Below are 14464 nucleotides of genomic sequence, written 5' to 3'. Positions count from 1 at the left end.
GACTGAGCAGAGAAGTCAATCCTCCGGAGGTGGAGGAGGAGGAGGAGGAGGAGGAGGTGGAGGAGGTAGAGGAGGAGGTGGAGGAGGAGGAGGTGGAGGAGGTGGAGGAGGAGGTGGAGGAGGAGGAGGAGGAGGAGGTGGAGGAGGTAGAGGAGGTGGAGGAGGAGGAGGTGGAGGAGGTGGAGGAGGTAGAGGAGGTGGAGGAGGTGGAGGAGGTGGATGAGGTAGAGGAGGAGGTGGAGGAGGTAGAGGAGGTGGAGGAGGTAGAGGAGGAGGTGGAGGAGGTAGAGGAGGTGGAGGAGGTAGAGGAGGAGGTGGAGGAGGTAGATGAGGTAGAGGAGGTGGAGGAGGTGGAGGAGGTAGAGGAGGTGGAGGAGGTGGAGGAGGTGGATGAGGTGGAGGAGGTAGAGGAGGTGGAGGAGGTGGATGAGGTGGATGAGGTAGAGGAGGTGGAGGAGGTGGAGGAGGTGGAGGAGGAGGTGGAGGAGGTAGAGGAGGTGGAGGAGGTAGAGGAGGTGGAGGAGGTAGAGGAGGTAGAGGAGGTGGAGGAGGTAGAGGAGGAGGTGGAGGAGGTAGATGAGGTAGAGGAGGTGGAGGAGGTAGAGGAGGTAGAGGAGGTGGAGGAGGTGGAGGAGGTGGATGAGGTGGATGAGGTAGAGGAGGTGGAGGAGGAAGAGGAGGTGGAGGAGGAGGAGGTGGAGGAGGTAGAGGAGGTAGAGGAGGTGGATGAGGTGGATGAGGTGGATGAGGTAGAGGAGGTGGAGGAGGTGGAGGAGGTGGAGGAGGTAGAGGAGGTGGAGGAGGTGGATGAGGTAGAGGAGGTGGAGGAGGTAGAGGAGGTAGAGGAGGTAGAGGAGGTGGAGGAGGTGGATGAGGTGGATGAGGTAGAGGAGGTGGAGGAGGTGGAGGAGGTAGAGGAGGTGGAGGAGGTGGATGAGGTAGAGGAGGTGGAGGAGGTAGAGGAGGTGGAGGAGGTAGAGGAGGTAGAGGAGGTGGAGGAGGTGGATGAGGTGGATGAGGTAGAGGAGGTGGAGGAGGTGGATGAGGTGGATGAGGTGGATGAGGTAGAGGAGGTGGATGAGGTAGAGGAGGTGGAGGAGGTAGAGGAGGTGGAGGAGGTAGAGGAGGTGGAGGAGGTAGAGGAGGTAGAGGAGGTGGAGGAGGTGGAGGAGGTAGAGGAGGTGGAGGAGGTGGATGAGGTAGAGGAGGTGGAGGAGGTAGAGGAGGTGGAGGAGGTAGAGGAGGTGGAGGAGGTAGAGGAGGTGGATGAGGTAGAGGAGGTAGAGGAGGTAGAGGAGGTGGAGGAGGTGGATGAGGTGGATGAGGTGGATGAGGTAGAGGAGGTGGATGAGGTAGAGGAGGTGGATGAGGTAGAGGAGGTGGAGGAGGTGGAGGAGGAGGTGGAGGAGGTGGAGGAGGAGGCCAGGTAGTTTCAAACACATGAACCAACCTGCAGACGTCCAACACGACGAGGACTGAACCCATCGTACTGTCTGATGTGTTGTTTTCAGGACCCTTAGTTTACGTCACTTCTTTTAGGTGTTTAGAAAAACATGTCACACTTTAGTATAAATGTTGGTTTGTTGTCGATCCACACACATTAACCGTGTGTGTATAATGATCACATGTGACTGTTCTGTTTGTGGTGTGTGTTAATGTGTGTTCCATACGTCCGTCATGGGGACGATCAGCTGGACTGACGAAGAAAGACGTCTTTTGTAAACTCATCGTGATTCACTGAGAATCTGTCAACACAACACACACACACACTCGTCTTCTGCAGTGTCTTTATGATTATCCATGACATCCATGCAGCTACAACCACACACACACACACACACACACACACACACACACACACACACACACACACACACACACACACACACACACACACACACACACACACACACACACACACACACAGATGCATTTTGGCGCCTGTATCTTCAGCCCCCTGAATATTTCAGCAGCAGCTTCCTGACGTGCACTGGGAGACTCGTTAATGACTGACAGCCACAGGCACGATGACGACAACCTCCACACGAGGTGTCTGAGGGCTCGAGGAGGAGGAGCACTGCATCAACGTGTGTGTGTGTGTGTGTGTGTGTGTGTGTGTGTGTGTGTGTGTGTGTGTGTGTGTGAGAGCTGGAGACGAGCATGTTTAAATCTCAGCATCTCTCCGTCCACACAACCACACACACACACACACACACACAGACACACACACACACACACTCACGATAACCAGACTTTGTTCCCACGCTACCACTGATGATTTTTATCTGATGTGAAAACCATTTTTTGCTTCCTGCTCCTGCATCATTAATTTACTCAGCACTTCTAAGAACGACGTTTGTTAAAATCGGCCACGTGGAGGCTTCACCGACAGAAATACAAGTGGAGTAATTTCTATTCAGAGCAGGTCACCACTTTTATTTCGGATGCTGAGCAGACTCTTCAGCTCCTGCAGGCAAACGTGTGATTTCGGCCTCTATAAATAAAATAAAATAAAATCCTCGACCACGCAGACGAGTCTCGGTCTCTGCTCACATCACAATATTCTCTCCTTCCTTTTTGGGGGGGTTTAGGTTTTACTGTGTGTGTGAGGGGGAGCTGTGGATAATCTTTCAGACAGAGCTGGGAAGATGAACATCATGCCGCCACAGATCGAGCTTTAGCCCTGACAACCTCCGAGAGAGAGAGGAAGAGGAAGAGGAGGGGGGGGGTGAGGCAAACATAAGAGCGATAGAGATGCAGAGAGAGAGAGAGAGAGAGAGAGAGAGAGAGAGAGAGAGAGAGAGATGGGGGGTAGTTTCTCATTCATTGTTTAATGGCTTAGGCGAAACACCCCCCCCCCCCCTCTTCCTCCTCCTGCTCCCGCCTCCCCCTCCAGCGCCGAGCGGAGGGGCCACAGATCTAGAGCGAGCGAGTACGTCCAACCACAGAGGAGAGCATTCCGCTGGTTGCCGTGGTAACCGGGCCCTCAGCTGGGAGGGCGAGGGAACGAAGGGATGTACTGTAAAGGAAGATGGGAGGAGGGGGCGGCGTTGACACTAGCTATAATTTTGATTACCACCCCCCCCCCCCTTACCCGTCTGCAGACTTTTGTCTACCAGCAGTGTCTGTTTCACACAGACACACACACACACACACACACACACACACACACACACACACACACACACACACACACACACACACACACACACACACACACACACACACACACACAGCCTCAGAGTTTTCAAAATAAAACGGGTCCATGAATCATTCCAGTCAAATCAGAACACGATGATCTTGGTTGAGAGACGACTCACGTCTATTGACTAAATGTTCCGGCTGCTTTTTGCTCAAATTCTAATTATTTATTTTCTCGATATTTTGAACATCTTCATCTCACTGAGGAAGCTCAGCAACAGAAACGTGTGAGTTCTGCAGTTTCATCCGATACAAAGGTTCTTTAATAATCCTCAGTATTAGAAATATTCAATGTTTTATTTTCTGCTGATGTGAGACTCTGCTCATTCTTCAGGATTTACTCTGTGTCACTGTGTTTCTGCTCTAAATCACGTCTCTGTTACTTCCCTCGCTCTCTGTGCAGACGTGTTGCCATAAATATTTTGTGTATTGTTTTATGTTTAATGCAGCATAATGAAGCAAAACCAGCAAACAGACTGTAAATCCTCAAAATACAAAGTATGCAAATCCTTGTATGCAAAACGCACACACACTATATATATATATATATATATATATACATATATATATATATATATATATACACACACACACACATATGCAGTGAGAATGATGGGAGTGTTACCACCTGCAACCTGCTGATAATGAAGCTGTATTTCAGGCACCTAAAGGCAGCCATCTGTGCTGGGGGTCTCCCTGCTGCCTACACAACCCCCGCTGAACACACACACACACACACACACACACACACACACACACACACACACACACACACACACACACACACACACACACACACACTGCTGCACTCTTCCACAGGGACTGACAGAAGTACAGTCTTTAGGATGTTTCACGTCAATAACATGACACTTTTCATTATAACACTACACACACACACACACACACACACACACACACACACACACACACTGGTACAGTTTGTGGATATTGACGTGTGAGACGTTGGTTTTTTGGGGTCGATCAGTGGAAGTTGCTGAGGATTATTAATGATTTTATTTTCCAGACTTTCAGGAACGTTCTTAGTTCTTTATCATCAACAATCAAATAACGGGTTGATGTTGATAAAGAGCGGACGTGAGAGCAGAGGGAGGAGCAAAGGTCGGCGGCTGCAGTCGACTTCGCAGTGATCGCCAAGACAGAAAAGAGCGGCCATTGTCACAGGAAGGAGGAATGAAACCATGACAACCATCCACACTGTTAGCCGGCACTTGGAAAACGACCCCCCCCCCCCCACCAACACACATGAAAACACACGGACTAATTGTTCGGAGTCAGCGCAGCCTCTCGCCATTCAGACACGCACCATGAAGGCTTTGTTCCAACAGCACGCTCGCAGCCCGGGATGAGAGCAGAGCTCCACCTCACATGTTTCATGTATGAAGTGGTTCATGGTCGAAGGGAAACACACCGACACAAACTTTGTATTCTTTCAAACAAACCTTGATTCATTGTTTAGTTTGTAAAATGACAGAAAAGTTTCCAGGTGAAAAAATACGCAACTTGACTGAGGATTGAAACAAGATGAAAAACTTCCTCACAGCTTTTATCAGATAAGACTTTATATGAAATCTTAGTTTTTCCTGTTGTTGCAGCATGTGACACTCGTTTGTGATATCAGATGAATGACACTGATTCACACCTGACTGATCCATCAATAACGTATCCGATAATTTCATCGTTCAGTCCGACATCGCGTTCCCGTGGGATTATTTCTTCTTCTGCAGTAATCGATGAGAGTTGCTCATCCTGAACGTCAGCGAACACCAACCCGACGTCGACACTTAAAGCTCAGTGAATATTTTGCTTCCAGAGGCTCCGACGTTTACAGCTGCTTCAGCATTTTAAAGCAACACGAGGTTGTGTTTATACAAAAGCTTCAAACTAACATTGATGCTACACAAACTTACAATAGGTGGAATGTCATGTTTGCCACACAGCGCCCCCTGGAGGCCTGGAACTTCACGATGCAACTCTGGTGCACCGTGCTGGAACATTAGGAACTTCTTTACGACATATACGTGTCGTAAAGCACGTTACGACATATATATACTTCAAAGGACCGCAGCTAGCAGCTAGCAGCTAGCTATAAGATACAACTAGCTCTCCACTCTCTGTGTGGACGTCATTAGACAGAAAAAGAGAAACGAAGAAGAGGAAAATAGAAAGTGAGCGAGTAAGAAACCGAACAAGAGTGAATACTATAACTATCAGAAGCAGGTAAATCCATTTCCACAGAGGTTTGGCCAAAGACTTCATGATTATCTCGTATTATCATCAAGATCCATGAATTATGCTGAGAAATCTAAAAACATCCTACATCACTTTGTTAAATAAAGTCATCACAGATTCGTCTCTTTGTCCATAATCGATAGAGTTCTTTCTGGACACATTTTCTATCTTTACACCAAGTTCACAGGAAATCTGTTCAGGAGTTTACGTGGAATTCTTCTGAAAAACAAACAAACCTGAGGTCATGAACCTGTCGGTGACACATCACTGACCTTCAGAAATTATAAATGTCTTTTGTTTTCCAATGTTAATGTTTAAATGTGCAAATGAGGCGTAATGTAATAACAATTTGTAAATCTTCAGAGCAGAAATCTGAACATTGAATAAATTCAGGTTCAAAATTCTTCTTCAATGTCGTCGAGATATTAGATTTGAAGGTTTTTACAGAAGAGACTTTGGAGAGATCTGTTTTTATTAATTCATAAATCAGAAAATACTGTTGACGGCCATAAAAAAATCAATGTTCACCATGTTTTTCTGAATAAAATATCCTGTAAATCAGGTTGTGAATGTTACATGAGAAAAACCCAATAAAAAGCTGGAGTTTGGTGAATTTAAGTGAAACTGAAGTGAAGAGTTTTGACTCACAACAGAAGAAAGTGTTACAGAAGAAATCTCCCCAATCTCAAAATTACCACTGCATAAAAAAATTATGTTTAAGCCTCAAGTGTCTCGTCCACAGATTCAGTTTCTTGAAATAATCCAGTAAGAAAAAAATAGAAATCAGTGTCTGTGCAGGTTGAACGCACGTCACTGCAACTTTACTCCATCAGAACAATTGTGTGATTAACTGTTACGATCCAACTCGATCCAGCCGGCTAATTGGTTAGTTATGAATTATTCACCGTGAGCGATCGAAGCCGCGAGTCTCTTCTGCCCGCTGGAAGCAGAGGGAGACACCTTGATGGTTTTTGGCGGAGTGTGATCACAGATGGGGAACCTGGCCCGAGTCGACCAGACGGCACAGCCACGCTGTAGCTGCTCTAACGACAGAGAGGAATCAGTGTGACGCTCACAGACGAACACAGGAGGTGAGTCCGTCGCTCTGGAAACTCACTGACTTAAACAGGTGGACACAGAAAGACGTGAGAGGACGACTCGGCAGCAGCAGCAGGAGGAGGAGGAGGAGGAGGAGGAGTCTTTACTGTCGTCTTCAGCTGCTTCACTTTGAGATGTGGAACCAAACACTGGTTTCAACAGCTTACTGTTGGTTTTAGTATGAAAATCGTTTTGTTTTACAGACTGAACTCACACCACAGACACTCGTGTTACATCCACTACGTTTCAACTGGAAACCTCATCACCTCTGCTACAGATTCTCCTGGTGTCCTTAGAGCCGGTAAAACAGGGACGTCTGTGAACGCTGCTGGTTCTCTTTTAGTTTGAAAACTCTGGGGACGAACGAGATGTTTGGAAAAGACGCTCACATCCTCTTGCTGATTGGGTCTGACTGCTGCTTTTGTGCTGCACAAATAACGTTATCATCAAATGCTTTTTCAGTTGTGTTCGTGCGGAAGAGGATTAAAACTGACTCGGAGCCAAAACTCTAACGTGGACCGAGATCGTTTTAGTTTGAAAACACATTCATCTGCATCAGCATTTGCACATTTTACATAATGTTTGATGGGAAATCGTTATTTTCAGAATCCTACTAACAAATGAACCAACTAGACGACGATCGCTCCGAGAGCTCAAACTTCCACCAACGCTAAAATCTCACCACGTTAAAGAAAGTCAAAGAAATCTCCTGGATCCACCCCTTCCCCAACCGGCCTTCGTCTTCTACGTGTACGGCTCCTCTTCTTCATCCTGAGATCTTTGTGTTCTTCCAGCTTCACGTCCGTCACGTGTTAGAAACCTCGTCAACACGTCCACTCGCTCTCTGGGAAGCTTCAGGACATTGTCCTGCTGTGTCCTCACGAGGACTCACTCTGACAGAAAAACTCCAACTGGACCATTTGAAGATAAACGTGTGAAGCCAGTGAAACCATCACTGCTGACGACACCTAAAACTAGAGCTGAGCAGATTGTTCCTTCACCAGAAGGACTCATGAGGACGTCAAGGTGAAGATGATGAAGATGATGAGGACCATGAAGATGACACTTTGCTCTTTGCTGCAGCCAAAGAGCAAATAAAAGTACAGGGCTGCAGTGTGTGTGTGTGTGTGTGTGTGTGTGTGTGTGTGTGTGTGTGTGTGTGTGTGTGTGAGAGTGTGAGTGTGTGTGTGTGTGTGTGTGTGTGTGTGTGTGTGTGTGTGTGTGTGTGTGTGTGAGTGTGTGTGTGTGAGTGTGTGTCTGTGTGTCTGTGTGTGAGAGTGTGTGTGTGTGTGAGTGTGTGTGTGTGTGTGTGTGTGTGTGTGTGTGTGTGTGTGTGTGTGTGTGTGTGTGTGTGTGAGTGTGTGTGTGTGAGTGTGTGTCTGTGTGTCTGTGTGTGTGTGTGAGAGTGTGTGTGTGTGTGAGTGTGTGTGTGTGAGTGTGTGAGTGTGTGTGCGTGTGAGTGTGTGTGCGTGTGAGTCTCAGTGTGTGTGTGTGTGTGTGTGTGTGTGAGTCTCAGTGTGTGTGTGTGTGTGTGTGTGTGTGAGTGTGTGTGACTGTGTGCGTGTGTGTGTGTCTCTGTGTGTGTGTGTGTCTCTGTGTGTGAGTGTGTGTGTCTCTGTGTGTGTGTGTCTCTGTGTGTGAGTGTGTGTGTGTGAGTGTGTCTCTGTGTGTGTGTGAGTGTGTCTCTGTGTGTGTGAGTGTGTGTCTCTGTGTGTGTGTGTCTCTGTGTGTGTGTGTGTGTGTGTCTCTGTGTGTGAGTGTGTGTCTTTGTGTGTGTGTGTGTGTGTGTCTCTGTGTGTGAATGTGTGTCTCTGTGTGTGTGTGTGTGTGTGTGTGTGTGTGTGTCTCTGTGTGTGTGTGTGTGTGTCTCTGTGTGTGTGAGTGTGTCTCTCTGTGTGTGTGTGTGTGTGTCTCTGTGTGTGTGTGTGAGTGTGTCTCTGTGTGTGTGTGTGTCTCTGTGTGTGTGTGTGAGTGTGTCTCTGTGTGTGTGTGTCTCTGTGTGTGTGTGTGCAGGACAGTGCAGCATCACTCTGCAGCCTCAGCAGAGACCATGTGACAGACGCTGCTACAGAGGAATTAAAGACAAGAAAAAATCACAAGGGCCGAATATCAGTGAGAAGTGTCTGCCTGACGACAAGGATTAAAGGCACACTACCACCTTCATCATCTTCATCATCATCAACTACATCATCATCATCACCTGCATCACCTTCAACACCACCACCTTCATCATCATCATCACCCCCATCATCTTCATCACCACCTTTAACACCACCACCTTCATCGCCCTCATCATCACTTTCGTTACCTTAATCATCATCATCATCATCACTTTCATCCTCAGCACCTTCATCATCACCATCATCATCCAGAAAACCCGCCCCCCCCTCACATCCCTCAGTCAGGAGCCGTGTCTCCGCTGCTCTTCTCCCGCATAGAGATCACGCAGAGCCGCTGTGTGATGTCAGCTGCGGATGATGCTGAGGAGAGTCCCGCAGCTGGGGTGGGGGGGGTGGGGGGGGTTATTCACTAACCTGTCTGTCCTTTGCCCAGCGTCTTCTCCAGGCGGTACGGTCCCACATAGTTGGCGTAATGGCCGCTGTTTGCGTCCTTCCCCGACGATGACATGTCTCAGTCGTGCGGGACCAGTTTTTTTTCTTGCGGGTGTCAGAGAAGCGCAGTCCCGCGGTGGAGCTCTCCTCGCGCGGCGTGCCCGTGGATCTGATGCTGCTGCGTTAATCGTCTCCCCCCCCTCCTGCGTGCGCGCTTGCGTGCGTTCGCCGGTCGTGCGTTCGTATGTCTCCACAGTCCCGCGCTGCTCTCGTGCGCGGTGCGGCTCAGTGTGCGGGTTTGGACCTGTTCGTCATGGTGCTGCTGCGGGAGGAGCTGCGCTGCGGCCCCGCTGGATGTGCGCTGGAGCTGGGACAGGACGGACTCTGCTGCTCCGTCAGTGCGCGTCCGTGTCAACCACCACTTCCGCTGCTGCCTTTCAGAATAAAGGCACAGAACTGCTGCAGCTCCAGGGCCGGAGCTAGAGGGGGCACTGGCCCCAGCTGAAATCTGAAGTGCTCCTGTCACTGACCTACAACAGAGAATATTCAGTCTGTTATATTGTAAAGTCTCGTCTTTTCTAAAGCTGTTCTCAGACCTGAGCTCCAGGTGAAATCCAGAGAATCGTCTCCAGAGCTTCTCCAGAGTTTGTGTTTCACAGCTGAACAACTCAGCATCAGATCCTCCTCATGGTTCAGGTGAGAGGGGGGGCAGCCGGGTGCCGCAGACAGAGACAGGAAGTGACACGTTACCTCTGCTGCAGAGGTCACGTGATCATGTTTACATCACCTGACACCGTCTCAGCTCTGATCACCACGAACTCTCCTAACATCTTCGTCTGTGTGTGTCAGCACTTCTTCACCAGAGAGATTTGTTTTTGATTCTTCATGTTTGTGTCACGTGTTAGAACACCCCCCCCCCCCCTCCTGCTAACACCCGCTAACACCTGCTAACTCTTGCTAACACCTGCTAACTCCTGCTAACAACTGCTAACTCCTGCTAACACCTGCTAACTCCTGCTAACAACTGCTAACTCCTGCTAACACCTGCTAACTCCTGCTAACAACTGCTAACTCCTGCTAACACCTGCTAACAACTGCTAACTCCTGCTAACACCTGCTAACTCCAGCTAACACCTGCTAACTCCTGCTAACACCTGCTAACACCTCTAACATCTAGTCCTATAATCTAAAATTTATAATGTCTTTACAAGTTTGAACTCAGGATGTCATAACAGGTTACTGAACACAAATATATAAATATATTATGAATTATATATTAATAAAGTATAAATACACAATCATAATAACTACATTATGAATATGGATGAACGAAAATGTTTGTGTTCTGCTCGTTCTCTGATTTTTACATATTTTAACTCGGTATCAATCCTCCCTTTGGCTTCGTCTTTTTGTTGTCAGAAAGTTGGGGTTTTAATTTGAAGGCCAGTTCGTCTAACTTCCGGTGCTGGGCCATCCTGTCACAGCTGCTTGGTAAGGGAATGCGCATGCGCACAGAGCGTGCACGGCAGGGGTCTCTGATTGAGTTGGGGTCGAGGTGATGAGGAAGCTGCACTGTTCTGTCAATCAAGACATTTCAAAATAAAACTGATTCAAGGTTTGAGGTCAAGACAACAAAAGGTTTTAAGTCAGATTGAATTTTAAATGTTTTCTTTAAACAATTTAACTAAACTCCAATTAGTAATTAAACATGAAGTCATTCATTGTCAGTGTGTGTGTTTGTATGTGTGTGAGTGTGTGAGTGTGTGTGTGTGTGTGTGTGTGTGTGTGTGTGAGTGGTAAACACACTGGGACACTCTCACTTGATTAAAGCAGCGGTTGGTGACACCGATCATCCATCAGTCTCATCACTCCTTCACAACAAAAGCCTTTTGACCCGGCACGCTCGGTGGCAGATGGAACCACCCCCCCCCCCCCCTCAACCACCCACCCACCCCTGCCCCTCCTCCTCATCTACCCCCCCCCCCCCCCCCCCCCCATCTTACCCACAAATCCGAGTCCCTAACAAAGACAGAGAGGGTGAGGTGGGTGGGGGGGGGGGGGGCCTGGTTGCCATGGGACGGCTTTACCGCTAAATGACTTCCTGTTAATTAATGTAAAACCCCCGCCCTCCATCATCGACACAGGAGGCGGCGATGACCCCCCCGTCCGCGGATCAATCCTGACATTTCTAGATTCACGCCACCGGGCGAGCTCTCCGGCCTGATCTCTGCCGTCTGATTCCCTGGAGGCCGTCGGCTGTTCGACAGCTGTGGACGGCACCGCGGCCACAAAGCCAGAGCAGCGTCCTAATCACCTCGATGTGGAATAATCTGCCATAATCACCCGGGGCTCTGAGGAGAGGCCGCACGTCCGATACCCACGTGTCAACAGCTGAGCGTGTTAATGTGAAGAGGAGGACCGGATCATTACCAGCCCCAAAAGTTCCTCTGGAGACGATTCAGCAAGAAGAATATCGTTTTCAACAGGTGTAGATCTGCACAAACACACATGGACCACAGACTGTAAACAAAGATGGACGACACAGCTCCATTTCCTCCCAACATCCAGAAATGAAGACAAAATATCTCAGATATGAACGCTACCATATTTAGCATCTAGCATCTGGGTGAAACCGGGACGATCCTGGACACACCCACGACTCAACTCTGTGTTGGTCGTCATGGCGATCCATCTGAAGTGAAGGACCAGAAGAACCTGCAGAGATAAGTGCAGAAGTATCTGAGACCACGTGGGAGTTGAACGAAGCACCGCTCAGTGACTGTGGCTGAACAAAGTGTTTCAACAGAGTGAAGCACTTTGGATCATTTAGATCATTTAATTTAAGCAGCTCTTTAACTTTAAAGTGAATATTCAGGAGCTGAGTTAGAGTCTCTGGCTCGAGTGGTTTGTGAAACGTGACGTGCAGAAGAACGTCTCACGTCTTCTCAGGATTCATTCATTCTGCGTGGTGAGCTCAGCAACACGCAGAGAGAGCAGGTGTTCTATTACTGATCTGGAGCTTCAGGTGGTTTTAAGAGGCGGTGGTCGGTCGTGGTCCAGTTCTCTTCACAACGTTTACTTCACGTGATTCCATTTAAAAGAAAGATGAGACGGAAGTTAGTTTGGTGTGAGTGCAGCCGGAACCAGAACCTTGAAAACACAACTGAATAAATAGTGAAATTACATGAAGTAAAAATCATAGAGCAGCACTAACAAGCAGAAACATCAGTGAATGAATTGAGAAGAAAAACGATAAACACCAGTAAAATATCATTTTATCATTTTTCCCACATTTAAGAATATTTTTTAAATGATATGATTTTTTATATGGAACGAATTTGTGTTTTCTTTGAGCCTGCTCATGCATCGTGGTCTATCTTTCCGCACATGCTCATGCTCACGTTGAGCGTGATGCACGTTTCCACAGCAGATCTAAACGCTGCAGGAGCAGCAGAATGTGCCCTTCACTTTTCAAGACATTTCTGTAAAAAAGAAGCTTAGCCTGCAGTCTATTTCTGCATTAGTCAGCCCTATTGTGGCAGCAGGGCAGGATAATGCAGACACACACACACACACACACACACACACACACTTTCAAGGCAAAGAAGCCAAATGAGAGAACATTTCCTCTGACAGCAGACTGATAAAGAGCGAATAACAGAGATGAGGTGAGGTTTAGAGGACTTGTCCCAAACCTTGAGAGGAGAAGGTCACTGTTGGTCTTAGAAGAAACGTCCTTTAAAGGTGTATTTGTCAGGAGCATCAGTGATGAAGAACAGAACATTAATCAGGGAAATGAACGGCGACCGCTCACTTCATTTGAATATATTTTCCATCAGTGGAGAAGTGATGAGGCTCAATATTTCCGCTGAAAGTCTCATCAGTGCAAAATTGGAATCTGACTCTTTCAGTTATTTTGTTTTAACCGAGCTCCGAGGTTTTATAATTAAAGCTGAATTTACAACGGGAGCTGAAACGAGACCATTCAAGTATAAATACAGTATATTTACAGATAATATTTACAGATTTATCACATTTACTGTCAATTTGAACTCATGACCTCGTGTTTTTGGCCATTGTTGTTTTTACAAGACGTTATAATATAAGTTAGTGTCGTTTTCCACAACTAGAGATTAACAACTGAAGCTGAACTCAGTGTTTCTGATTAGTTACAGTGGTTAACACTATTATCAGCTGTGTAGCGCCCCCTGCTGGTCAGAGAGAGAATGCCGGTTTCGGACACTTCACTGCGTTGGCTTCACTTTCTGGACCCGGAGTCAAACCGTCTGTTTGTGTCCAAGATAATAAAGCACGTCTTGTCTTTCCACCACCTGTTGTCATGTGACCTGAGTCCCATGAGGTCTGCATCACTTTAACTTCCTGCTGTTTTGGTAGAAAGCTCCGGAAGAACAACTGAAATGAACAGAAAACAAAGCCTATTATTCTAATCTCTTCTTGCCCGACCGCAGCTTCACAATAGCTCATCCGGAGGCACATTGTTGGTAATTAAGTGGGGGGGGGGGGGGGGGGGGGTGCAGCGAGACGAGTGTAGTTCAGGGGTAATTATAAAACTGCTAATTTAGAGTGAAGCTCCGTAAGCTCATTTCGATTACGGCGCCGCAATTAAATTGGCAAAAGACCATAATTACTAACAGCACTCACAATATGCAGCCGCACATTCTATCTGATTTCCTATTTATCTGTCGGTTCTGCTGCTTCTCCTTTGACTCAGATCTTTGAGATACAGTCTATTAAAACTCAGATGGCTTCATGCAGGTCTTCTTCAGCTTGGGCACAAATGTTGAAAACCATTAGGACAAATATACAAAAGTACAAAAATGAAGACTCACACAAATAAACAAATAGTAAAGCAATAATACGACATATAAAACATCAATGAAAACACACAACAGCACATAGAAGCAGACACATCAGTCTTATCTTATCTTAGTGGAAAGTTAATTGATTAAAACCCTTATTAACATTATTTTTTAGAGTAATTCTGGGCACCGATCTGCTCAGCGAAGGTCAGACTTGTTTTAGTCGCTGTGGGTTGTCGGTTTCAAACCCTCTTGTAGCTGTGAACGTGTCTCTATTGAAAACAGATGATCTTGTCTGTTTTCCTTTGAGCTCCACCTCCTGGTAACGTTCGCTGCCATCACAGTTGTTGATATATTGAGATCAACTGAAAGCTAAGCAGAAATCATATTTGAGCCTTTTCAGTGAAATCAGAGGGAGGCTCCACTTCTGTTTAGAAGAAAATAAACAACTGATTCAACACGAGCCACAAATATGAACGTTTACACGTAACACAAGGTTAAATATTGTTTTTAAAGTGAAACAAAACTGAAACAACACGTTTG

The 14464-nt window shown here is 47.2% G+C and overlaps 1 protein-coding gene across 5 annotated transcripts in view; it reads right to left on the bottom strand.

Moving 5' to 3' along the window:
- Positions 1-9506, bottom strand: part of LOC117779401 (serine/threonine-protein kinase BRSK2-like) — an 80598-nt gene extending 71092 nt beyond the window's left edge. For all 5 annotated transcript variants that reach the window (XM_034615576.1, XM_034615583.1, XM_034615602.1 and 2 more), the window contains exon 1: positions 9084-9506. In XM_034615576.1, the coding sequence (XP_034471467.1) occupies positions 9084-9177 (94 nt within the window). In that variant the 5' untranslated portion in view covers positions 9178-9506. The remainder of the gene's footprint in view (positions 1-9083) is intronic.
- Positions 9507-14464: the final 4958 nt, after the last annotated feature.

This window comes from Hippoglossus hippoglossus, chromosome 3, assembly GCF_009819705.1.
Source record: "Hippoglossus hippoglossus isolate fHipHip1 chromosome 3, fHipHip1.pri, whole genome shotgun sequence".
NCBI classification, from domain to species: domain Eukaryota; kingdom Metazoa; phylum Chordata; class Actinopteri; order Pleuronectiformes; family Pleuronectidae; genus Hippoglossus; species Hippoglossus hippoglossus.
This window is presented reverse-complemented; position numbering and strand designations above follow the sequence as displayed.